At 37.1% G+C, this 27,386-nt stretch overlaps 2 protein-coding genes across 2 annotated transcripts in view; one reads left to right on the top strand and one right to left on the bottom strand.

Annotated features, from left to right (window-relative positions):
* Positions 1-27,386, top strand: part of LOC131427848 (lachesin-like) — a 230,169-nt gene that overhangs the window by 111,934 nt on the left and 90,849 nt on the right. The window lies entirely within an intron of this gene.
* On the bottom strand, positions 9,736-11,584 carry LOC131427847 (probable cytochrome P450 9f2). Its single transcript, XM_058591391.1, has 2 exons — positions 11,320-11,584; positions 9,736-11,254 (listed from the first exon to the last, which is right to left on the bottom strand). Exons 1-2 carry the CDS (start codon positions 11,529-11,531, stop codon positions 9,847-9,849), a joined length of 1,620 nt encoding a protein of 539 aa, XP_058447374.1. The 5' UTR covers positions 11,532-11,584; the 3' UTR covers positions 9,736-9,846.

The following is a 27,386-nucleotide window of genomic DNA, read 5'->3' as shown; positions in this document are numbered from 1 at the left end:
CGGCACCGGAACCCGAGAACCGGTATAATCAAAGTCGGTTCGTACGGCCACCAAGTAACATGATACACAAACTCTACTAGTACGCACTCTGAATTACGATTTAAATGTTTGTTGCATTCGAAAATATTTTAATTGACGGTGTACAATAGTGAAAACACTTTACCCTATAATTCCGGAACCGGAAGTCGGATCCGGATGAAATTCAGAAATTCCGTATGGTACCGTGAGACCTCTCATTTGAATCTAAGTTTGTGGAAATCGGTCAAACCATCGCTGAGAAAAGTGAGTGAGATCTATTTTGGTATATATGACCACTATTTCTGGTACTTCCGGAACCGGATACCGGGAACCAGGATAGCCGGAATCGGTTTGTTTAGTTGCCTACTGATAATGACTATTGATTTGTGTAGTTTTGACACCAGTTTAGGAAATTTTTCACGTTTTTTTTTTTTTTTTTTTTTTTATTTAAAAGATGTTTTTATTCAGGCCTATTTGCGTACAAGCTTTACGTGGCCGAATTAGCCGATTTTTTAAATAAACAATTTTTCGAAGTGGATCTCGTTGTCACTCTTTTTCTAGGAGGAGAGCTTCCATTTCCCTCCTGCGAGGGTTGAGGGGCACTTTGTTCGTGGCTCGTCTCGTCCTCCATTGCCGCATCGGTGGTTTTGTTGTTGATTTCCGTCTTCTTTTCGTTTTCCTTGTTGTTCGCAGTCTTGAGCTCGTTGCTAGTTGCTGTAGGAGCGCCTTGTTGTACATTGGTTGCAGTTGTTAGTTGGTTTGATGGTGAAACAGGAGTACTACGCTCACTAGTTTTCGTTGTTGAACGGTTGACCTTGTCTTTTGTTGAAGATGTTCTTTTCGCAGTTTCAGTGCAAGGTTTACCGTAGTGTGCAGGTTGTTCACAAAACTGACATGTAACCAGCTGATTTTCATAGGTAATCAGCGTTTTACACGGATGTGTCCCACCTTGACCACAAATGATGTATGATGGAATTGCCTTACGTAGTTGCATACGTACCACTCGCACGCCATTCCGGATGCCGGGGAAAAAATTCCGCCATACTTCTCTTTCGATGGAAAGAACTTCACCGTATTGCGACATAATTTCCCGAACGCACTGATCGCTGGACTGCGGGGGAAGGTCATGCACGCGTACTTGTATGGCATTGTCCACCATGTGCACAGGAATTTTGTATTTAATATTGTCACACTCAACGCTGTGCACCTCGTTGTTAACCGAAGCGAATGCAATTGCATCGCTTTCACGTTTAAACATAATGTACACACAGTTCGACGCCTTGTTGAATTGAATCTCAGTTACATTATTAGCATCTAGATGCATTCGTTCTTTAAGTAAGATTTCAATTTCATTTGCTGCTGGTCTAACTTTGCAACGCTTGAAATCTATACAAATTGAATTTGGCCTTGTTGGCCAAGTTTCAGGCTTTGTTAAATCGTATTTGCCCATTTCGTACACTCTATTGTTCACTGCACTGTATTGTCTTTGTTTCTTTTGCTTCGACCGCAAACGATTTTGGACTGTGTTGGCTGAGATGCGAGCACGAACTGATTGTTTTCACGTTTTTTGTTTCGCCGGTTTAAGTGACGGTGTACAATATTGAACACACTTTACCCTATATTTCCGGAACCGGAAGTCGGATCCGGATGAAATTCAGGAATTTCGTATGGGACCGGAAGACCTTTCATTTGAATCTAAGTTTGTGGAAATCGGTCAAACCATCGTTGAGAAAAGTGAGTGAGATCCATTTTTGTATATATGACCACTATTTCCGGTACTTCCGGAACCGGATACCGGGAACCAGGGTAGCCGGAATCGGTTTGATTAGTTGGCTACCGATAATGGCTATCGATTTGTGTAGTTTTGAGACCAGTTTAGAAAAATTTTCACGTTTTTTGTTTCGCCGGTTTAAGTGATGGTGTACAATATTGAACACACTTTACCCTATAATTCCGGAACCGGAAGTCGGATCCGGATGAAATTCAGAAATTCCGTATGGGACCGGAAGACTTTTCATTTGAATCTAAGTTTGTGGAAATCGGTTAAAACATCGCTGAGAAAAGTGAGTGAGATCCATTTTGGTATATATGACCACTATTTCCGGTACTTCCGGAACCGGATACCGGGAACCAGGATAGCCGGAATCGGTTTGTTTAGTTGCCTACCGATAATGGCTATCGATTTGTGTAGTTTTGAGACCAGTTTAGAAAAATTTTCACGTGTTTTGTTTCGCCGGTTTAAGTGATGGTGTACAATATTGAACACACTTTACCCTATAATTCCGGAACCGGAAGTCGGATCCGGATGAAATTCAGAAATTCCGTATGGGACCGGAAGACCTTTCATTTGAATCTAAGTTTGTGGAAATCGGTTAAAACATCGCTGAGAAAAGTGAGTGAGATCCATTTTGGTATATATGACCACTATTTCCGGTACTTCCGGAACCGGATACCGGGAACCAGGATAGCCGGAATCGGTTTGTTTAGTTGCCTACCGATAATGGCTATCGATTTGTGTAGTTTTGAGACCAGTTTAGAAAAATTTTCACGTTTTTTGTTTCGCCGGTTTAAGTGATGGTGTAGAATATTGAACACACTTTATGCTATAATTCCGGAACCGGAAGTCGGATCCGGATGAAATTCAGGAATTCCGTATGGGACCACGAGACCTTTCATTTGAATCCTAGTTTGTCAAAATCGGTTCAGCCATCTCCGAGAAAACCTAGTGAGATTATTTGACACACACACACACAGACATTGCTCAGCTCGATGAACTGAGTCGAATGGTATATGACACTTGGCCCTCCGGGCCAATTTTCACTGGTCGGATTTTCAAGTGATTGCATAACCTTTCTATATGAGAAAGGCAAATAATACTTAAAGATTAGTTATATCTACTCAATGGTAAATTATATATACTCTAAAGTTGAGTCGTATTGACTCAATTTCAAGTTGGTACGGTTTACTTAATTTTGGCTTATTGAACGAAACTCTCGCTGTTGGGTGGTTTTGCTCTTTGTATTTTGACAACAATGGAAGGAGCGAACGAAAGAAAAGATTCAAAAGAACTCAAAATTAAGTAAAAAGAACTCAAATAATAGGTAGTTTTTATTTTCCGTGTAGTATAAAGTATAAAGATGTGTTCAACATCATCACTTCCACTTTCGCATTGCCGTTCGTAATTGAATGTGTTGGTGACGGTGCAAATTATTTTAACTTACATATTTTAACTTACATCTTATTTTACTTACATCATGTCTCTCGTGTGTTTCTTGTTTCGGAAACATTTGCTCAGAAAATGGTAGGAAAGTGACAAAATTCAACTAGTTCTTTAGTATGATCTTTACCAGTGAAAAGTGCTTTGAATGGGCCTTGCTGGACTTTTTGGCTGCCTTTCTACCGGTTTTCGGTGCCATCGTGCTGACGGTGTCTCGTACGTTCAGAGTAGCTGCTTTAACTTAGCTGTTTAACAAGCTATTTCTCACACCACATTTCATTTTATACCTGCTACTGGCAGCGGTGTACGGACAGCCCCTTTGCCAAAATTCCTTTTACTGTTCGCAGAACGGGAAACAGTGAGACGACAGGTCCTCGATGTTGCACTCGTGTGTGTCTTGTTTCGGGAACAGTTGCTCAGCAAATGGTAGGCAAAATGAGCCATGATCATGAGTCATGACATTATTTTAACTATCGTCGTTTTAAACGGCAAATTGAAATTTTAATCATTCATTTTCCTGTAATGTCAAAACTGCAAATCGTATCGAATTTCAATCTCAACGTGTGACAATCGATTGAACATTCCATGAGATGTCGAAGTAAGTTCCACTTTAGAGTTTTTCGTTATTATTTATGGTACTTCCTGAGCCGGAATTTAGGAACTAGCATAACCCAAAATTATTCGTATGGCCATAAATTTATACTTCAAACAATTTGCATCTTCTATATCGGTATGAATTTTAAAAACTCATCATCCTGTAATTCATTCACCAATTTTGTATGACACCATAAGTCCTATAATTTGAATTTTTGTTTTTTAAGTTCGATTTGGCCTTTTTGAGAAAATGATTGAGCTTTAAGAAACGATTCGATACCTTAACCGGAATTCTGAAATCGGTGTTACCGCAATCAGTTAAATTCACCTGAGGAGTGTGTAGATATCTTTGAGAAATTGTAGTGCGAATTAAATTTTTGAATACCTTCCGAATCGAAAACTGAATACCGCTTAAACTGAAATAAATTTATTTGATAATCGACTATCCAAATCTGCAAACTCGACAAACCTGATTAATTCATGTGAAAAGGACTTTTTTATACTAATCACCCTGTATCTCCTAAACCGGAAGTCGGATCTGACTAAAAAGTAAGATGTTTTATAGGATTTTAAGACCTCTTTTTTAAATGATAGATGGTTCTTAGATTTCATTTGAATCTTAGATCGGTTCAGTCATCTACGAGAAAAATGAGTTGCATTTTGCAACGTAATTCAGGAACCTTGTTTGGGAGTATACTACTTTTCATATGACACACACATTTGCTGATCTCGACGAACTGAGTCGAATGGTATATGGGAGTTATGTTCTTCCGGCATTTATTACTGTAAGTAGGTTAAATCTAAATAATTATAGAATTACATTCAATTTGAAAATACTGCCATCATCTACATCGTTCAAATGTCATATTCGAACGATTATGTTGCCAAAATCGAACCGTGCATGGAACGACCAAAATTAGCTCTGCGCCTAATTTGTATTACTGTTTTTGAATTAGTTGATTTTAACAACAAAATTTTAAAAATAACTATAAAATTAGTTAAAATTGAGAATTTACTTTGCTGAAAAAATCTCTTATTTTTAGAGAATGTGTTTAGTTGGCGAATATTCTGGACACAAACCAGCAATATTTCAATCCAACACGAAATTCTCATTGACAATTAATTTCGTTATTAAAATCAGAAAAAATTTTTTTTTTCAGATCGTTTATTTGATATGGCACATAGCTTTAGCTCAGAGATGCCAAAGTCTGTATTGTATTTTTTCGTACAATATAATTACAATTATTATTTAACATATATACATACACATACAAGGATGGTGGGAGTGTTAAAGAGTGGGGAATACAATTATGGTTAAACTATATAAAATTTAAGGTTAGTGTTAAAAAGGGAGCCGAATTACTGGCGGTTACTCCAGGTTAGTATGGAAACAACAAATAGTTACATACACACTCAAACAATATACAATAACACAGAACAGATAGTAATAATGTAATAACTTCAAAGTCTTCGTGTAATCTTCGTTTCATTTTGGCTCAAAATTTCCGATGTGTGGTTACCAAAAACCAATCAGTACGTCACCATATGGCATTTTTAGGAAAGGTGAACTGCACGGAACGACCGAAATCAGCATTTTCGCGAAAAATTTAGTTGATTTGCTGATTTTAGTTAGTTATTTTTTGAGACAACTAAAAAAATCTTACTTTTGCTAATTTAGATTTTTTATTCTCAATCCCTTAATAATAATAAAATATTTGTTGAAATGACTATTTTTTTTAGTTGAATTCACAAATTAAACGTGCTGTCATTTCTTAGCTAAGGCACATTTCATTTCCATTCAACTAATTTTTTAGTTTAATTAAAGAAATAAAATGTTGTATCCAACCAATATGAGTGGTTGAATTGGCTTCTGCAATCTGCAGCTATATGGCGCCCTGTCACCAAAACGGTAACACCGTAATGACTACTAGCCACTAGATGGCACACTACTGCCGAAAAAATTTCAGACGCGGTTGTCTTTTCTATATTGGCAGGTATAAATACGATGTTGTACTTAAGAAAATTTGAATTTTGAACTTTTTTCTTCTAAATCACTGTTTTCTTCATTCTCACAGAAAACTTTTAGCACTCGGAAAACAAAAACCGAATACAAGTAGTACACCGGATGGCGCAGCTCGGAAGGTTTGAAGATACAAAAAAACTTCATCACAATTAGAGTGAAACATTCGAAATTCACTTCACTGTTCCGCGTAAAAACATTATTACGCACAATCGCTTCAAGTGCGCACAAATTCTGAATAAATACGACTTTCTAACAGTTTACGACATTTTTACATATCGGTTTAGAAATTTAAATAAAGATATATCGAACACATGCGAAAAACATCAAAACAATTTTCAAGCAGTTTCAATAAGACTCTCCTTTTTAGCTTTTTAATGGATTGTTTTGCTTTGACACTTCTCATGAGTTTTTGGCTAATAAACTTGTTAATAATACCCATTTCAGTATTGTTTTCTTTGTGCTGTCCTTCAGTAATGATGGTGATAGATAAATAGAAACAAATTTTCTGATTTTAATAACAAAATTAATTGTCAATGAGAATTTCGTGTTGGATTGAAATATTGCTGGTTTGTGTCCGGGATATTCACCAACTAAACACATTCTCTAAAAATAAAAGTTTTTTCAGCAAAGTAAATTCTCAATTTTAACTAATTTTATAGTTATTTTGGAAATTTTGTTGTTAGAATCAACTAATTCAAAAACAGTAATACGAATTAGGCGCAGAGCTAATTTCGGTCGTTCCGTGTGTAAAGGATGTAAATAAAGAAAAGCAGTAACTAGATTGATAAACCAATATTTTTCAGAAAGGTGTAAATCGAGTACATATAAGTGCAATCGTGACTTGCTAGTACATCTCGCACCGGCACATTTGGTGGCCTACCTCGGGCCCAAAAGGAGTCTCTTAACTGTAATCTTGCGAAACGATTCAGGGCACATGACCACACAATATGCTCGATGTCGTGGTAACCATTGCCACAAGCGCAGATACCATTTTCAGCGAGGCCAATTCGCCAGATATGCGTACCCAACTCGGAGTGATTAGACATAAGTCGGGACATCACACGAATGAAATCGCGACCCACTTTCATCCCCTCAAACCAAGGCTTCGTCGATACCTTTGGAATTATAGAGTATAGCCAACGTCCTAGGTCTCCATTGCTCCATGAAGCTTGCCAACTTTCGAGTGTCTTCTGACGAGAAATGCTGAAAAATTCGTTGAAGCAGATTGGTCTTTCGTAAATATCACCTTCCAATGCGCCCACTTTAGCCAATGAGTCTGCAAGTTTTCCTAATTTTTTTTATGTACGAACTCAGTGTGGGTAAAAACTGATCGAACAAAAAAAGAATCATGTAAATCCGTCCATTCGTACTTACGTGGTGCGATTACAAAGAATGATCTCTGCATTTTTATATATACACTCACGGAACTACCGAAATTAGCTCTGCGCCTAATTCGTATTACTGTTTTTGAATTAGTTGATTTCAACAACAAAATTTCCAAAATAACCATAAAATTAGTTAAAATTGAGAATTTACTTTGCTGAAAAAAACTCTTATTGTTAGAGAATGTGTTTAGTTGGCGAATATTCTGGACACAAACCAGCAATATTTCAATCCAACATGAAATTCTCATTGACAACTAATTTTGTTATTAAAATCAGAAAATTTGTTTCTATTTATCTATCACCGTCATTACTGAAGGACAGCACAAAGAAACCAAAAATGAAATTGGTTTTATTAACAAGTTTATTAGCCAAAAACTCATGAGAAGTGTCAAAGCAAAACAATCCATTAAAAAGCTAAAAAGGACAGTCTTGTTGAAACCGATTGCAAATTGTTTTGATGATTTTCGCATGTGTTACGCTATATCCATATATAAATTTCTAAACCGATATGTAAAAATGACGTAAACTGTTAGTGGATAGTGTATTTATTCAGAATTTGTGCGCATTTATAGCGATTGTGCGTAATAATATTTTTACGCGGAACAGTGAAGTGAATTTCGAATGTTGCAATCTAATTGTATATGTCAAATAAAGTATTTTGTATCTTTCAATCTTCCGACTATGCCGTCCGGTGTTCTACTTGTATTCGGTTTTTGTTTTCCGAGTGCTCAAAGTTTTCAGTGAGTGAGTCGATTTCGCGAAGTCGAATGAAGAAAACAGTGATTTAGAAGTAAAATTTTCAAAAAGAAGTTTATGTTTCGCTTATGTCTTTTTCTCCAATACAACATCGTATTTATACTGGCCAATATAAAAAAGATAACCGCGACTGACATACTAGTGTGCCATCTAGTGGCTAGTAGTCATTACGGTGTTAACGTTTTTTCGGTGACAGAGCGCCATATAGCTGCGAATTGCAGAAACCAATTCAACCATTTATGTTGATTGATAACAACGTTTTCTTTCTCTAATTCAACTAAAAAATTAGTTGAATGGATATGAAGTGTGCCCTAGCTAAGAAAAGACAGCACGTTTATTTGGTGAATTCAACTAATAAAAAAGCCATTTCAACAAATATTTTATTATTATTAAGGGAACTAGAATTAGAAAATCTAAATTAGCAAAAGTAAGATTTTTTTAGTTGTCTCAAAAAATAACTAACTAAAATCAGAAAATCAACTATTTTTTTCGCCAAAATGCTGATTTCGGTCTTTCCGTGTGCTAAAATCGGTCCGAAGCAAAATACCATGAAAAAAGATGCTGTACACAGTCTCTTTGGTACTTAGACACAATTGTATGTAACAGTATAAAAAATCGTGTTTCATTTGGCTCCGAAACAGTGCATTGTCATCAAACGCATAAAACTTCTACTACTGGAATGAGGAGAAAAGTCGTTTCCACAAAAATATCGATATCTCCGCTTGTTGAATAGCTATTACCGTGCGAAATCTAAGTCTAAAACCATATTATGTTTTTAAGATCAGTTGTGACAGATATTGTCAAAAAACTGAAAATTTTGACATAAAACTTCGGATAACTCAAAAAGTAAACATCCGAGCTCAGTTCGTCCAGCTGAATCGATTGGTATATGACACTGAAGAGAGGAAACAACCCGATCAGATGGTTATAACAGAATTATAACAACTGGAGTAATTTATTTCAGAAATATTTTGTACCAATTTATGAAATATTTTTGGCTGGTCAGCTGTTGAAATAACAAAAATCATAACAAAAAAGGCTCTAGCGGGAACAAAATCGTAGCAGATTTTGGAACGTTTGTATCACAATTATTATTGAATTTGATATAACCACAGAAGTCCGAAAGCAGAAATTTATAACAACAGTTGTAGTAAAAAAAGATAGCAAATTTAAAACAGAAGACTATATCCCGGCTAGCTTTTAGCATCGTTTCAATCCAAAATTGTTGAACGATTTTTTTATTAAATGAATAATTTATTTAGTGATCCGGTTTCTTGTTTTAGTTGTTTGAAAATCTGATCATTATTTTTCGATATAAAGCAAAAGAAGAACTCATTTTTCCAATTAATGAACGTTATCATGAGTCTTGCATACGAAAATAAAACATCATAACTGATTTTGTTATTGTACTGTTATCATAAATTTCAACTTTCAACTGGTTTCATTTGTTAAAATCTCAAAAAAAAACACAAATTGTTATACATACCAACTGTAGATATACTTGTGTTATGACTTTGTTATGTGCATCTGATCGGGAACCCATTTTTATGCTTCGTTTGTAGAGGTTTTAATGTTTAGGTCATTCGTCTCTTCAGTCCGGAAAACTCTATGTGCGAAATTAGGATCGAACCCAGGCGGGCTGCGTGAATGGAATTGACTTACTCATCACGCTATACCCGTCCCCCACCATAGTAAACATCCATTGAACAAATGATATCTAGCTAAGAAAAAGACAAATTACCGACATTTCCAATTATCTACGTTTTACTTTGTTCGCTAGTCTAAGCATACTAAACTAATACATTGTTTACAAAACCTTATCATTAACGATTATTTATTATATTGGAAACTCCTCAAACCCTCGATTTCATTGCCACCCACACACCTTTTTCACCTTCAAGACCGAATAGATTGTTCGATAGCTGTAAAGGTATTTGCGTTTTCTCGGTTGGCTCCAAACGGAAGCTCTTTAGCAGATAATAGAAACCAAGTTTGACCTCCATCAATGCTAATCGAGATCCAATGCAATTTCTCGGACCAACTCCAAACGGTAAATATGCACCGGCAACAATCTGCAATCGATTCGTTTCGTTGAATCGCTCCGGATCAAATAAATCCGGATTCGGATAGTACTTCGGATCCCAATGAAGAGCAATCGTCGGAATCCAAACTGTGCTGTCTTTTTCAATTACGAAGCGAGTTCCTGCGTTATCATCATACACGTAATCCTTGATACAGAAACGGTCGGATATGATTCCCGGTGGCCACTTGCGAAGCGCTTCCGAAACTACCATGTCTAAGTATTCCATTTTCTGAAGATCTTCATAATTTGGAGGTGCTCCATCCAGAGACTGATTCGTTGCGTTAATTTCTTCGTACAACCTTTGCTGAATATCTTGGTTGATTGTTAATTCATAAGCTAAGAAGGTCATACACGTGGAAACAGTATCAAAACCTGCTAAGAAAAACAAAAAGCTTTGTGCTACCAATTCGTTGTCAGTCCATATTCGAGAGTGAGACGATCTTCCAACACTAGACTCTTGAACTGTAGCAAATCCAGCATCTTTCTGCTCGGTTTCGTCCTCTTGGTGCTTTAACGAACCCTTGCGAACTTCCATCAGCATTTGAATCATATCATTGCGTACGATTCCATGTACGTCTCTTTGCTTCATATTATCGATAATCATTCTTTTGAAGTAACTCGTCATGTCGGAATCCACGAAATCAATGCCCAATTTCTGCATCAAACGGGGCATCATTTCGCACAGCAAGGACTTTATATGAACTCTCAGTGATTTAAAGTTTGTCATTTGTTTTCCATTCGTATAGAACTCATTTCGACGATCCTTCAACGAGTTAACTTTAATCCCGAATGCGACTGTTGCAATCACATCGTTTGCAAATCGCGAAAAGAAATCCTTCATCTCATACTCCAATGGTTTATCTTCTTTTATTTCAGCGTTCAAAAAATGTATCAACGATTGGCCACATTCCGCTACCAACCCAAACATATATCGCATTTTATTTCCTGTGAAGGCCGGGCTTAGCGTTGAACGCATGTCTCTCCACTTTTGACCACGTAACGCAAACAGTGAATTACCGAACAAAGTCGCGCCACTCTCCTCACCGTCCGGTGACGCGTTACTGATCGACGGAGAATGATCCATGAAGAAGTCAAAATCTTTCACGGCAATTTGTTTTATTACGGTCGCATCCCGTAACATAAATACTGGTCTCATGAGCTCATAAAATCCTACTATCCTAAAATATGCGTCAATTGAAAATATTAGTCCGGTTGGTCTCGTACCGTTCTAGCGCAAACTTACCTGCACTCCGGATATGTATTGTACATAGTTTCAATGTGGGACTTAAGAGTTTTTGTTCGAAAAATTACCGGTGCACTACTTCCCAGTAGGAAGGTCGGTTTTATGCACGGAATCGGTTTCGAAAGAAAGTACTCGTACTTTTTCGAAACCCAACGATATACAAACAGAACTAGGGAACCGATTGCGATAGCGGCAAACAAACTCACTTCCATCTTGCGATCGTTTCACTTCCACAAACGGTTGAGCACTGGAGTGAATCGACATTCTGCTTGAAGTTCTCAATCATAGCTCTTATTTACTTTTAGTGGACGTATAGCGCATGGTCTCACACCAAGATAATACGACTTGATTGTACTGTGAATAGAGCTATTTTAAGGTTCATGTGGGTTATGTAATTTATTGTGTTAGAAAAATACTGCGCATCTCTTTATTCATTTGGAAGATGAGCAATACCAGAAGTTAACAGCTGAAAGGGTGGTCAAATCAGGATCGAGTCGTTCCGCTTCGAATTTTTTTTGAAAACATTTCATGGTTAAAACTTATACTTATCATTCACATTTGTTGTTAATTTGATTAGTATTAATTAAAAAGTGATGAAGTTACAGCTGAAATACATTTTAAATGCTATAAATGTCCGATAATTTTTTTTATTAGAATATGGTTTTACAAATAAAATGCTATAAATTTACTCATAGTGTCCTTTCTCTTAGAAGTAATAGTTTTCGAGAATATTTAATCATGAAATGCAATGAACTCGATTTTTTTTGTCGTGAATACGACTTACTTTACTATGGGACGCCTTTCCGAAATTTGCCATATGGAAGAATGGGCAGAACTTAATCGTGAATATCTCGACTTGTATTAATGGCAGCAACATAATTCTTTCACTATTTCATCAAAAATATGATCAGGAATTTAGGATAATATTTTGAACAGTGTGAGATAACCACAAACAACTCAAAAATTAAGTTTGCTGAAAATTTTAATACAACGCGGAAAACTCTTTCCTTTTGCTTGTGTTTTTCGCGCAAGGACGACGATTTTGAGGTAGTCAGGCACATATCTTCAACTGAACGTTAGAAAAGGGGAACCGTGGTCGTAAATCGATCATTTCTTCTTGTGCGTTGGATGGAAGCAGACGTCGGGGCGAGAAGACGTATTCAAACAGCGGCATCGGAAAGCGCACCCTCTGCGTGGTTAAAAACCTCAAACGCTCAGGTCGTAGTTCTCATTTGCCTTCCGTTCGTCACGGCGAGAAGACGCATTAAACCAGTTTCGCATTATTTGGTACTGCGAGCGGATGTGTCAAGCAAGAACGATTGCATCAGCTGCTGGTCGTTTGCATTGGAGAGAAAGAAAATAAGAAACGAAAAGTGGACAACATTATATAAAATCAGCCGTTCTAATGGCTCTAAATGTTATCTAAAGAACTATTAAGATTACTTCTTTGCAAATCGAAGGTAAAAATCATCAGTTTAGTAAAAATCCAAAATAAATTGATTTGCTTCGTGCACTTTTCGCTCTGCAAAAATCGTTCGAAATAAATGTTCGGAACTGTGCTAAATATCGTACACGAAAAGAAATCCGTTACTGCTGTTATGATTAGAAAATCATTTAACTTATCATGAAATCATGAGCAATAACTCCTCTCCCATGAAAATTAATCATGGTTCGAAAATGCGTTACTTGAAGAATGCATTTCTTTCAAAGCTAGTAACTCTAATTTACTACCCGGATATCACTTTGAACCCTCTGCCTCAAGTGAGGTGATAGATTAATAGATTAATGGTAAAGCAAAAAGCAGACATTGAAAAGCAAGCCCTACTGAAAATGTTTACTTGATCCTGAAGCATGTTATTTAATAATCGTGTTGTTTTACCCACCGGCTGATAGAGAATTAAACATTACATAAAATAATGATAATGAACCTAAAATTGACATCATAAGAGACTAAGCATGGTTACGCTTTTCATTTGACAAAAATCAATGTTACATTTTGTTCGAATGTATTCTTACATTTTTTTTTTATTCAATAATGTAATATAATTTTAGGTACACTGCTTAAGCTCTAAGATGCCAAGGGTATTTTCTAATCTTAATTAACGACTAACTTAAAACTAGAATAGTACCATTAGATTATGTCGTCTCGAATTTTCGAAAATCTAGATTGCATGGCTTCCAGATGGCGCTATCTATGGCCGCTTCCTTTCGGTTTGTGTGGGTCCGCGAGAAACACCCCCAGGCTACGAAGGCCCGGCGGGTGGCCCGCATGCTGGTTTTCGACTGGAGCGGTCTTCCGTGGACGATGTGGGACGAGATGTGGGAACAAAATGTCTGAAAACTACAGAGATCTAATTAGTCACCATCGAGATGGTGAAGAGACACGGTTGGGGGAACGAAAAAGTTAGTGACAAAAAAAGATCTTGTTAGTTCCAATGAAGATGGTGGACAGGGGCGGGGATCGAGAGAATCGGGCGGATGTTAGTGTCGAACATGTAGGTGGAGTTTATACTTTCTGAGCGAGGGATTACACATTATACTTGTATATCAATGTGTTTAAGGTACTGGTATATGAGAAGCATATATAAACTATCCCGACTCGCCAACACATCCCGAACCGGAACCTCAGGCTGTCTACCTCGGGCCCTAATGGATTCCAGTAACTTCGATCTGGCGTCACGATACTCCGTACACGTCCATACGACATGCTCGATGACCTGATAACCGTCGCCTCAAGCGCAGAAACCGCTCTCCGCGATTCCAATACGCTGAAGATGCGCGTTGAATGTGTAATGGTTTGACATGAGCCGAAACATCACACGAATGAAGTCACGACTCACGTTCATCACCCTGAACCAAGATTTCGTCGATACCCTAAGGATAATGGAATGCAGCCATCGTCCCAGTTCGCCATTGCTCCATGAAGTTTGCCAACTTTCAAGAGTTTTCTGACGAGAGATACTGAAAAATTCATTGAAGCAGATTGGTCTTTCATAAATATCACCTTCCAATGCGCCCACTTTAGCCAATGAGTCTACCTTTTCATTGCCCGGAATGGAACAATGCGATGGGACCCAAACTAAGGATATTAAATAAGACCGTTCAGATAAAGTTCTCAAATGTTCCCGATATTTTCCTGGCTTCATTGTCCGGAGAGCTTCTATTGAACTTAGACTGTCCGTGACAATGAAGTAATGGTCTTTGGGCAAGGTTTCAATGATCTCGAGTGCGTACTGAACAGCAGCTAATTCTGCGACGTAAACTGAAGCCGGATCACTGAGTTTGTCCGAAGCGGTGATGTTCTGATTGAAGATTCCGAAGCCTGTGGACCTGTTGATGTTTGATCCGTCAGTGTAAAACATCTTTACACAGTTGACTGTTCTGAATTTATTATAAAAAATATTTTTGGCCACTCGAGGGCGTATGTGATCCGGAATTCCACGAATCTCTTCTCTCATGGATGTGTCGAAAAACACAGTAGAATCAGAAGTATCTAGGAAATAAGCACGGTTGAAAGCAAACAAAGAAGGATTTATATTCTGAGCCATGTAATCAAAATACAAGGACATAAAACGGGTCTGAGAATTGAGCTCGACAAGCCTTTCGAAGTTTTCAATCACCATCGGATTTAAGATATCGCATCGAATTAGCAATCGATATGAGAGCTCCCAGAATCGGTAGTTCAACGGTAAGATCGTATGAGTCGATTGCATGCAATACGCAAACAACGATACTGAATTCTTTCCAGTTTAATGAAATGGGTGTTCGCGGCGGATCGGAAGCAGAAGCATCCATATTCCATTACGGACAATATCGTTGTTTGGTACAGCCTGATCAGGTCTCCTGGGTGGGCACCCTACCAAGTTCCGGTTATTGTACGAAGAAAATTGATTTTCTGCTGGCATTTTTGTTTCAGATACCTAACTCCGAGATATTTAAATGTGAAAACCTGAGCAATGTTTTCACCCCCTAGTTGAAACTGTAGTTGTGCTGGTTCTCGCTTCCTTGAAAATACAACCAGCTCAGTTTTCTCCGTAGAGAACTCGATACCCATTTGAAGAGCCCATGTTGACAAGTTGTCGAGGGTATCTTGCAGTGGTCCTTGGAGATCGGCAGCTTTGGGTCCTATAATAGACACAACGCTGTCGTCGGCAAGTTGTCTTACATCTTCACATCAATGTTGTTTACGTAAAAGTTGTATAAGAGGAGGATTAAGCATGAGCCCTGAGGATGAACTGAATCGTATTGTCGACAAATCACCATGCGCGAAATACATGTATTTCTCGGACAATAGATTATACAAAAAGTTATTCAAAATTGGTGAAAGACGCTGGTTTTTGAATGGCGATAACTCTTACGTGTCTCCAGTCATGTGGGACAATATTATCCTCAAGAACCCTATTGAATAAATTCAATAAGCGCCTTTTGGCAGAGTCAGGCAAATTTTTCAAGAAGTTGAATTTGATTTTGTCTAACCCCGGAGCTTTATTGTTACACGATAAGAGCGCAAGTGAGAACTCCACCATCGAAAACGGTGTTTCGTTTGTATTTGACGTCACGGCGCGGGAGATTCTCTGGTCCGGAGCAGAGTCTGGGCATACTTTTCTAGCGAAATCGAATATCCAGCGGTTAGAATATTCCTCGCTTTCGTTTGTGGTGTTTTTGTTGCGCATTTGTCGGGCTGTGTTCCAAAGAGTGCTCATTGATGTTTCTCTCGATAATTCGTCTACGAATCGACGCCAAAAACCGCTTTTCTTCGCTTTAATCAAGCTTTTCATTTTAGCATCTAATGCCGCGTAGTTTCTAAAATTATCAGGTGTTCCGTTTTTCCTAAACTCGACAAATGATGAAGTTCTCTCCGCGTTTAATTCTGAGCACTCTTTGTCCCACCACGGGTTGGGGGGACGGATGTAAGTTTTCGCGCCGGGTACACGTTTCGTCTGAGCTTGAGTCGTGGTGTCGAGAATCAAGCCAGCCAAAAATGTGTACTCTTCCTCCGGAGCAAGTTCTTGTGTTGTTTCTCGTTTCTCAGATATCGAATTTGTGTATCATTTCCAATCAATATTTCGTGTGAGGTCATACTAGACATTGATTGTCTCCGATGGTCTTAATCCGCTGGCGATTGAAATTACGATAGGCAGATGATCGCTACCGTGGGGATCAGGGATCACCTTCCACGTGCAGTCCAACCGTAGCGATGTCGAGCAAAGGGATAAGTCCAACGCACTTGGTCTTGCTGGTGGTGCAGGAATTCGTGTCATTTCTCCCGTATTCAAGATTGTCATATTGAAGTTGTCGCAAATATCATGGATCATAGCTGATCTGTTATCGTCGTGAAGACATCCTCATCCCGTACCGTGAGAGTTAAAGTCTCCTAAAACCAACGTCGGTGCGGGAAGGAGCTCTATGATATCACTGAGCCGCTGGTGCCCAACCGAGGCTCTTGGAGGAATGTAGATGGAAGCAATGCAAAGGTCCTTGCCTTTAATTGTGACATGGCATGCGACAACTTCAATACTTGGTATTGAGGGGAGGTTAATGCGATAGAAAGAATAGCACTTTTTGATCCCTAAAAGTACTCCTCCATAGGGATCATCTCGATCCAGACGAATAATGGTTAAATCGTGAAAGTTTAAGGGTATTTCAGAAGTTAGCCAAGTTTCACACAATGCAAATGAGTCACATTTCGGATTATTTAGTAGAAATTTGAAAGGATCTATTTTTGGGATGATACTTCTACAATTCCACTGTATAACAGTGATTGTATCCGTGACCTCGGTGGGTGACTTAGCCATCGAAGGATACGATCGCTGAAAGAAGGGGCCATTTTGCAGTCAACTGCTTCAAGAATGTTTTAACTGTAGGAATAAGAGCCATTAATAGACTTTTAAGAGGTTCTGAAATATTGAAGGCTGTCATGATCCAGTCCACGATATCAGAGAATTTAACAAACCCAGTATCTGGTAAATTTTCTGACTGATTTTTAGGGACTTTGCTCGGAATTTAATTTTCCAAGGCCTGGAGCTTTTTTCTCCGGTTTTTTGCCATCACTTCCAGTTGTTTTAATTTTTTGAGACCCACCAGAAGATACCTTACAAGAAGCTTACTAGAAGATTTATTTCTTCTATTTCTGAAGCTATGAGGGACCGCTGGTCCTTCTTTATGAATTACAATCGTCGGCTGTCTCACATGTTCATTAATTCATTTCCTATATCATTGTTTGGTAAATCGAGTCAGGCGTACGGGCATGTGTAAATAACATGAGAGATGAACTTCTTTTATCATTATTAATTACGTCAATACTCAAGCCCTGAACTCAAGTTGTAGATGAAAACGCATGGTATTTAGTTCAAAGTTGATACATGATTTTAGAAATAAATACCATGCGTGTCCATCGGATGATGACAATTTGATGGAGACGTATGCTTTTCCGAATGATTTATTTTTTTTAAGTCTGATATTATACCCGTCCACATTTTTTTAAAATCTGAAAAATAATACAAGTACTCATAAATGATTTATTTTTGATGTAAAATCTAGAAAATTGAAACCGATTAAAGAAAATTCGAAAATTTTGAACATTTTTTTCACATGAAGTACATTTTGAAAAATTCTAGAAAAAATCAGAAAGGTTTCCCATAATTCCTAAAATATTCCTGATTTTTTTTCGTATTTTTTGGTATAGAGGTTTTTGAAGAATTTAAATAAAATGAAAATCAGAAGAACCACCCTAACTCCACCAGTATGGCCGTTAAAGGGTTAAAATTTTGGGAAAATCATCTCCAATATAAACCCTTCCAAACAGCGTATATCAATTTTTGTTCTGTTTGGGGGCAGTTTTTATATGAAAACCCGGCTGCACCCTTTATTCTCTTCACAATTCATCACCTCAAGTAGAGTTTAAGCTTTACGTCTGCTTAACGGTTTATGTTAAACTGCTAGGTGACATGAGAGTTCAACATAAACCGTTATGCACTAATCAGACGAAGACGAAACGTGAAGAAAAAAGGTAATAATTATTATCGAACTCGAATTGGCAGATATAATCGAAATAAGAGCAAGGTATTTTATTAAAGAAAATACTAGAAAAAAATGTAGCAGATCAAAATGACATAGTCGACATGTTTTTGCTACGTTGGTTTATTAAGCCTCCTATCCTAGGTCAAATGCCTGCACTTTGGATTTGCCAGTATCCATCAAATCCTGTGCAATTCTTGCACCATCTTTCTTACACCATCTTTCTTACACCATCTTTCATCTACTCTTTCTGCAGATTTTCTCCCTCGGACGACCTTGAATGATTTTATCCCACGGGACACGATCGAAGTGCCAATTCTCTGTCTACTTTCTACTTTCATCAATGTTACCAATGCACTAGTTTTACCCAAAATTACAACCAAAAAGTTAAACTCCGAAGAAAGTGTTGCATGCTTCCCATAATGTTGTTGGTTTTAGGCAATGTGGGAAATTTATACAGATTCGTGGTTCGACAAACTGAAAAACAATCACTACTTTTGGTAGAGCTTTCATTTATGTAATAAAACATCCTTGCTTTTACGACAGTTCCGCCGCAACCTATAATTAAACCGAATTGTTCTTTCCTTTGCTTTGCCGCTACCTCAAGGACGATTTCAAGCATATTTCGTCTGCCAGGGCCCATCCGGAACCAATAAATTGAAACCCATTTTACAAGACATCCTGTCACTACTTCTGCGATACTTACCGAAATAACATTATCGTTTATTGTGGAGGGGAAACTGTCTACTGATGCTACCACCGTTGCAGCCAGAAGAAATCGCCAACGACGAGTGACCGAACCACTTCGTTCAAAAATTCACAATCTTCTTTTTCAGGCCACCCGAGGCCCAAGTTGGCCCCCGGTCGTTGTCGAATTAACTTCGATCTTGTCGTACATAATTTATTTCGAATGGCAAATCGCATCGCAGTCGAATTTGGAAACTGGTCGGTCGTCGGACAATTCCTCTCAGGCCAAAACGGCTGGAAGAGCAACGGGGAAAGCTGAATCAAAGGAACAGGATGAACGAAACCGAAACTAGCATAAGACAGTAAACGACTAGACGAATTCCTTATCTTGGAAAACCGAATGCCAACAACCGGCTGCGATTGCTGACGGAGGCTTTTCACATGGTGGACGTTGGGTGATAGGGGAGAGGATATTGTTTTTACGTGATTTACCGACGTTAGCGAATCGGACATAAATTCAGTACAACGAGTGATCACTAATTTTTGAATCATTTCATTCAAGATTTAAAATCAGACAGTACATGTACAGAAAATTCCGCATGAAACTTCGAATGAACACACGCTAGGACGGCTAGGATTTAGACCATGTTCGATGTACGCTTTATCATACCTAGTCGTGTGTTAGAGCTGTGTCTATCACAAGGCTTAGGGTGACGAAATGGTAGCGCGTATGCACGGAATGCGTAAGAACGCAGGTTCGAGTCTCTGATCATCTTTTCTGAGATTCATTTGGTTTCTCCAATATATGTTTTCACTCAGTCATTGCAATAACTGAACTTAGTTTATGGCGACTTTATGTCAAACCAACTAAAACAATTTGCAAGTTTAACGTTTTTGATTTAAAGCACAGCACAAAGATTATGTGGAATCCCATAACGTATGGGATTTCGATGATTTGGGAAAACATTTGAAGTTTTCATTCAAATTACTGAGTAAGTCAACGTCAGCCCAAAAAAGAAGAATCTAATTCGGAACCACTTCACCAGATGGAGCCAGTGAGCTTGAATAAGTATATTTTCAATCTCAAAATCATGCTCTAGGTCTAAAACGTACTTAATCCACCTAGCAGTGCGATGATACTACTTCCAATCGCTCAAATGTTAGGGTGACGAATATTGTTGCATTCTTGTTTTGATAGTATAAATGTAAGATCTCATATTGAGTACAGCATAACTCCATATTTGTAACGAAACCTATGAAACTGTTAGTTAGGTTAGTGAGCTATTACAAGAAAAGCAAAGAAGTTAGGATTACTATATAGTTGAAATGTAGGGAAGACCGGAGCTAGTCCGGACAAGGCGTAAAACCGGACAGCCTTAATATCTTATAAAGCAGCATTTATTGTGTGAAACTTTGTAGTCTGGTGTAGCCCCACGATTCCTAGATATTTAATTTTGTGTTGGTCACTTCATCGTAATTTGGTAAAAAAAACTAATGTATATTCATCCAAATCACAAATTGGGAGTCCTAGCTGAAAGTTCAAGCTACACAACGCTATAAATAACTTGGGTGAACACCTAGTTTTAATGGATGTTTTTATCAATTTCTAAAAAGTGTCCGGTTTAGCCCCGGTCTCCTCTTAAGGTTATTCAATATTCAAAGCATTATCAACGGAGATTAGCGTTATTTTTGGGCTATCTCGATTTTCACCTAATTTATCAATAGTAAGCATTTTGAACACTGCCTAATTAAAAGCAGGGCCGTAGCTAGCATAGTGCAGGTGGGGCGGTGCCCCAGGGCTCCCAACGGGAAAGCATCTCGAAGAGGCTCCTTCTCATCAACCAATTTGTTGAACCTGAAAGAGCCTTACCTCGGCAAAGATTTTGGGGGCTCATGAAAGTAACTTCAAATTGAACAAGTTTCTACAGACAACCCTAGATGTACCTTGAAATTTAAAACAGGTTTCCGTATGGGGGGCCCTAAATTCATTCGTTGCCCCCAAGGCTCTAGCTACGATTCTGATTAAAGGATGTTTAGAATCAAAATAACACACAATTTTCAATGCTAACAAGGTTTTTGTCTTTCTCATATAGAAAAGTTATGCAATCACTGTGAAAACCGACTTTTGAACCGAGGCCCGGAGAGCCGAGTGTCATATACCATTCGACTCAGTTCGTCGAGTACGCAAAATGTCTGTGTGTGTATGTATATGCGTATGCGTGTATGTAAAGTTTTTTTTGCACTAACTTTTCTCGGAGATGGCTGAACCGATTTTCACAAACTTGGATTCAATCGAAAGGTCTTGTGGTCCCATATCAAATTCCTGAATATTATTTCGATCGGACTTCTGGTTCCGGAATTATGGAAAAAATTATGAAAATAAGTGCACTAACTTTTCTCATAGATGGCGCGACCGATAGGTTCAAATGAAAGGTCCTGTGGTCCCATACGTAATTCCTGAATTTTATCCGGATCCGACTTCCGGAACCGGAAATATAGGGTACAGTGTGTTTAAAATTTTATACCATCACTGAAAAGGGTAAAAAATCGTAAAAAGTTTTCTAAATCGATCTCAAATCTTCTCCAATTGATAGTTTTTATCAGTAGATGGTCAAACAAACCGATCTCGTTTAAGAAACGAAGAAAATTATTTTGAAGAATATCACAGTACTATAGATGATAGTATGATTGATATGAGAAAGGCATCATTACACCACTAGGTGGATTAAAACAGAGTTTTCTGTTTAAATACTACCCTCTGCTATAGCATTTTACATTGTTTCGTTTATAGCAAGATTCGTTTTTGGCAACTTAATACATAGTAGTAGGTATGTTATTAGAAAGGGGGCAGTACCTTCGAATTCAAAGCAATTATCCGTGCCTTTTAATAACTAGATCAATTGAACAAAATATTACTCAAAACGATCGGAAAAACGTAAGATAATAGTTTTAATCAAGGATGGCTTTTATCGTATCAAAGAACACTCTTTAGCAACTCTTCACACGATTCAACCAGTGCCATCAAAGAGAGACGGATATCATCGCAGCAACAAAAAACCCGCATTTAACTGTTCATTTAACATAAAGTAGACGCCAGTGCGAGAGCGAATTTCTCTCGATGCCCTGTCTGAGAATCAAAGATTAGCACGCTGCTGCGGGGATTCTCTCTGAAGCAATAAACGGTCGTTTATTCTCGTTTCGCGATTCGATTCTATACAGGCAGTTGATAATTGCGATAGAATCATTTTACTATTGCCGCTTATTCTAACTATGTGCCTATAACCTTTGTATAAGTTGTGTCTATGAAAATGTATGTGAATGCTCCGCACAAGGGTTTTGAAATATTGCACTAGGTTGAGAATCTTCAAGTTGAATCATCGATTCGATTTTCTGCGATCATTGTAAACTTGCGATTCTCTCTTGGTAAATTCCACACAGCACCGTTCATTCTCAGACTGTAAATTTTTACGGGCCGTGAAATATTCAGAGTATGAAGTGGAGCGAAGATATGTTGAAAAATTCTTTCGCGGTCCATACATTGAGAGACACGAGTTCTTGTAGCATCTTCTACCGGACTGAAAATGTTGTATACAGTATAGATAAATATCAAGCAGTTTCTGTCAAAATATCGGCAATCACCAACACTGATGTTAATAATGGAATCCAAAATAACAAAAATAAATCTCCTACTAAGGAATATATAAAAGCAATCGTTTGTAATATTCGATAATCTGATCTGTTGTGAGGAAAAATTTAGCAAAATAATTCTGACAACTGACTTTTAGTAGTTAAAAGTTCCAAGTAGTTTTCACAAAGCACTTGCAAAAATATACTAGGATTCGAGCTACATCTACTAAATATTTACTCAACTTACTGTTGAGTTGTATTGATTGACTGTGCTATAATTGATTAATGAACGAAGCTTTCGCTGTTGTGTAGTTTTGCTCTCTGAATTTTCGTTTTGAATAAACTTAAAAATTAATTAGTAAAATAACAAAAAATCATTATATTCTGAAAAGATCTCTTTTCTGAGTACCTACGTTCTGTAACATAAGAGCGTAGTCACGATTACTCGTGATAGGTTTTTTTTAACACAGAGGGCAGCAGTGTTCTTCATGCAATGTGAGAATAAATCAGCTGACTATTGTTTACAATTTGATCTCAGCTTTTTAATAAAATGAGTACCACGTACGCTTCGCGCTTCGAAGCAGTTTTTTTGTGTTACCACCCGAAAGGTCCTAGCATGACAAAAGCTGCCGCACAGATGTCCACAACTGGAAAAAGACGGTCAAAAGTCTGTACTGACTTTCACTGATTTTTAAGAGCTAACGTATCTTTGAAAAAGTTTTACAAGATTATATTACGCTACTTTTGAAAGTAGCACCTTAATTTTTGTTAAGAGGGTAGTACCAATTTTGAAAATAAATAATTTTTTTTCACCAAATTTTGTTTCTTCTATCTCTTTTTGAAGAAAAAAACATTTGAAGTATTTTTGCTGAAGATATAAATAATGTAGAAAAATATTTTTTAAGATATATTCGCTTTATTTTAAAACCAGTTTTTTTGGATTTATCTACTTAGAATCTACCTCTATTACTTTAGTATCTACTACAAAGTGCGCGTAAACACGCATAAACAAGCTCATGCTTGCACGAGCAATTGTTGTAATTTTTATTTTGTTTACATTTTGACAATTAACAATATTAGAAAAAAATCTAAGTGGAACTCGATCCAATTTTTGAGGCCTAGTTTTAAATATTGAAAATCCGAAAAATTTTCAAAAGTTCAACACATACTAAAAAAATGGAAAAATGTTTTCCAAATAAAATATGAAAAAGTTTTGTAAAAGTGCAAACCTTTACGAAAAAAATTCATTTTTAAACGTGTAAGCAAATTGAGTTATCGCGAAGCAACACGTTTTTCAAGACGATATGTTGATCGTGCGACGCTTACTTAGAGATGTGCGAAACAGCTCATACCGGTGAGCAGCTCCGAACCGATCAGCTCACTAAAGGGAATCGATTCAATGTATCAGCTCATCAGCTCATTTAGATTGAACTGAAGGGTTGTTTTGAGCGCCGTTCTTCTTACTTTTCTTTCATATGCATGATCGAAATTATTGATGCACAAAGAACAATGCTATTCGAAAAAACTTGTTTGCGAATTATTATTATGTCACATTTGAGAATATCTGCAAAAGTGGCATCCCTGAATGTACCTTAGCCTACTGAGTCAGAGGTAAGATTTCTCATTGACAATGGCTCATTCAATCTGTTAAAGAAGGATAGATGCACATTTGAAAGAACGAACAAAAGCTCATGCACACATTGCTTCTCATTTATAACTCACTCTTCAAGAGCCGAAGATCCGTTCAGCTCGTAGCTTGTTGTCACCTTACCAGCAGGGATGCAAGTTCATTTTTTCAAAAATCTGTGATCAAGCCAAAAACCTGTCTGTGCAAAATCTGTGCACGTTTCCCCGTTTCCATAATAGCTGATCGGAATCATTTTGGTAAGCAAACAAAAAATAAAGGTCTCACTATTTCTTACCGCTCTGTAATTTTTGGTGCTAAACTGTGATTAATTTGAAAAATCTGCGATCGATTTCAGAATCTGTGTAAATCTGTGACCATTTTCATAAATCTGTGAAAATCTGTGCCATTTTTTAAATCTGTGCAAAAGGTTGAAAATCTGTGAAACACAGATTAATCTGTGAACCTGGCATCCCTGCCTACCAGTGCGGTGAACTGGTGAGCTGCGGCTCTTTTAAAAAGAGCTGTGAGCCATCGGCTCACTTTAAAGATTCCATTCACTTGAATAGCTCAGGAGCGAATTACCCATCTCTACACTCACTGCAAAAGGGAGTTACAGAAATAGCAGACGCGTGACGCCCTCCGTTTCTTAACCATTCATGGTTTCAACAAGGCCATAGTAAAAATGAGTCACACGAATAGAACTCAGGATATTCCCATTGGAAAATAAATTGGATTATGAATTATTGAATTAAGTTGCATGTTTCGCTTCGGTACAAGGTTTCATAGGTAAAAATAGGTAAAATGATGTATAACTTTTCCAGCAAAGAATAAACGTATGCATTACCTTTATTTATTTATTAAATTATGGGATTTTATATTTTCTACAATTATTCCAAACAAAGTATGTATAAAAAATTAACTTAAAACAAGCTATGATTAGAAAAAAAGTTTAAGGGGGTTGTCATAATTCAATAACTAAAACTAACTTTGAAAAGGATTGAAAAAAAAAGTTTCATCGAGTTCCACTTAGATTTTTTATAGTATTGGGCATATCTTTTTTTATAAATTTTGTGAAAATCAGCTGCATAAATTTGCTTATTTCGCTTCAGTTTTATCATAGGTAAAAAAAGGTAAAATGTTGTATAACTTTGCCAGAAAACAACAAACCTATGCACTACCTTCAACAAAAATATGGCATTTTTGATTTTCTTCAATTATTCCAAACAAAGTATGCATTTTAAGGGGGTTGTAATAAAAACGATGTGTATATCCGAAACGGTGCGACCTAGACTTTTAGTATATTTGATAAAGTAAATAATTTTTAATTGTTCTAAAATTTTGTAGAAGAAAAACATTTCTATTTTTTCAGAAAAAAGTTATGGTTATATATTTTGTCAAAGTAGGCCGAACAATTAGGAATAGAATTAAATTACGCGGTACATAATAATTAGCAACTATCTGCATTAAAAGAACTGTTTGGCAGCTACTGATTTATGTCCACGTTTCTATTGATTCGTACCACTGTATGCCGCGACGAGATACATGCAAGAGTCGAAACAGTTTGTGAGTAAGTGGGTGAATCGTTTTAAAGAGATGAAAAATGTCGACGACGGTAGTTCAAATTTTTAAAATAAGTGTTGACTAAATAGTTCTCATTTTATTACCAAGACCAAGTGCTAGTGTGTATTGAAAATTTCAGAACAGTTTTGGCCCGAATTGGTAGTTGTAAATATTTGCAGACCTTTAAAAAATTAGAAGTAGTAGTATCGTATATGAGCAAAGGCAGTAGCTTCACTTAAAACAACAAACAACAAACAACACACAACACACAACACACAACACACAACACACAACACACAACACACAACACACAACACACAACACACAACACACAACACACAACACACAACACACAACACACAACACACAACACACAACACACAACACACAACACACAACACACAACACACAACACACAACACACAACAAACAACAAACAACAAACAACAAACAACAAACAACAAACAACAAACAACAAACAACAAACAACAAACAACAAACAACAAACAACAAACAACAAACAACAAACAACAAACAACAAACAACAAACAACAAACTAACAAACATCCTCCTACATTTTCGCCGTAAAAGTGGAGGTAAAATTGAACTTTGTCTGACCGCCTTCAAAAATAAGCAATTTCAGTAAAAACTATGAAAATTCTAAAAATAATATCCGGTGATTCTTGACAATTTTGTTTGATTCTCAATTGAACAGATTTCAATCAGATTTTCTTTATCATTGCACCTGCTGATCGAATAGTAGCCAAGTGAAAATTACGCGAGAAACATGAAATATAGTTGGTAGACAGAAAAAGGCGAAGTCAAAGCGGCATGGAAAATTTGTTGAGGCATATATTGATATTTAAAAAAATATAAATCACATTGAATGGAAAATCGGGTCTAATAAAGATTTCACTATTTAGACCTGTATAAAAATTTTGTTCTAAATCATTTTGTGAAAAAAAATTTAAAAAATATCGATAAACCGGAAGGAGGATTTTGGGATTTTGGGATTTTGGAACGACTTAAAATAAGATTTACAATAAACTAAGCTGCAATGTCATTCTACAAGCTCGAAACATGTGTTTAGCGCAAATCATATGAAAAAATCGACTAAGCTTGATGCAGAAGCAGTGCCGTATTAAGCGTTTCTGGTGTCCGAGGCGAACTAAAATTATTCACCCCCACAAAATTTTTTACCAACACTATGAAAACGAGCTGACCAATCCCAAACCATTTTCATTTTTGGTAAAATCTTGTTTCAGTCTCTGGTTTTACATCAGAAATCTCGTATTGAAACTTTAAACTCCACAAAAGCCTACTGGAAATCATTTTATGATCATATTCCAGACAATTATTCGGTTTACAAAACAAAATGAAGGATCAGTTCAAACCTGCGTTAAATCAATTTCGAAATGGTTTTAAAATTCAAGAAAATTCAGAAACCTGCTTTACGAACAATATTAAATTTATTAAGGTTAATTCCATAGTAAGAATTTCGTCTACAACTTTGAGCATTTATCTGAATTTAACAAAATATGCTATTTCA

This window comes from Malaya genurostris, chromosome 2, assembly GCF_030247185.1.
Source record: "Malaya genurostris strain Urasoe2022 chromosome 2, Malgen_1.1, whole genome shotgun sequence".
NCBI lineage: Eukaryota > Metazoa > Arthropoda > Insecta > Diptera > Culicidae > Malaya > Malaya genurostris.
This window is presented reverse-complemented; position numbering and strand designations above follow the sequence as displayed.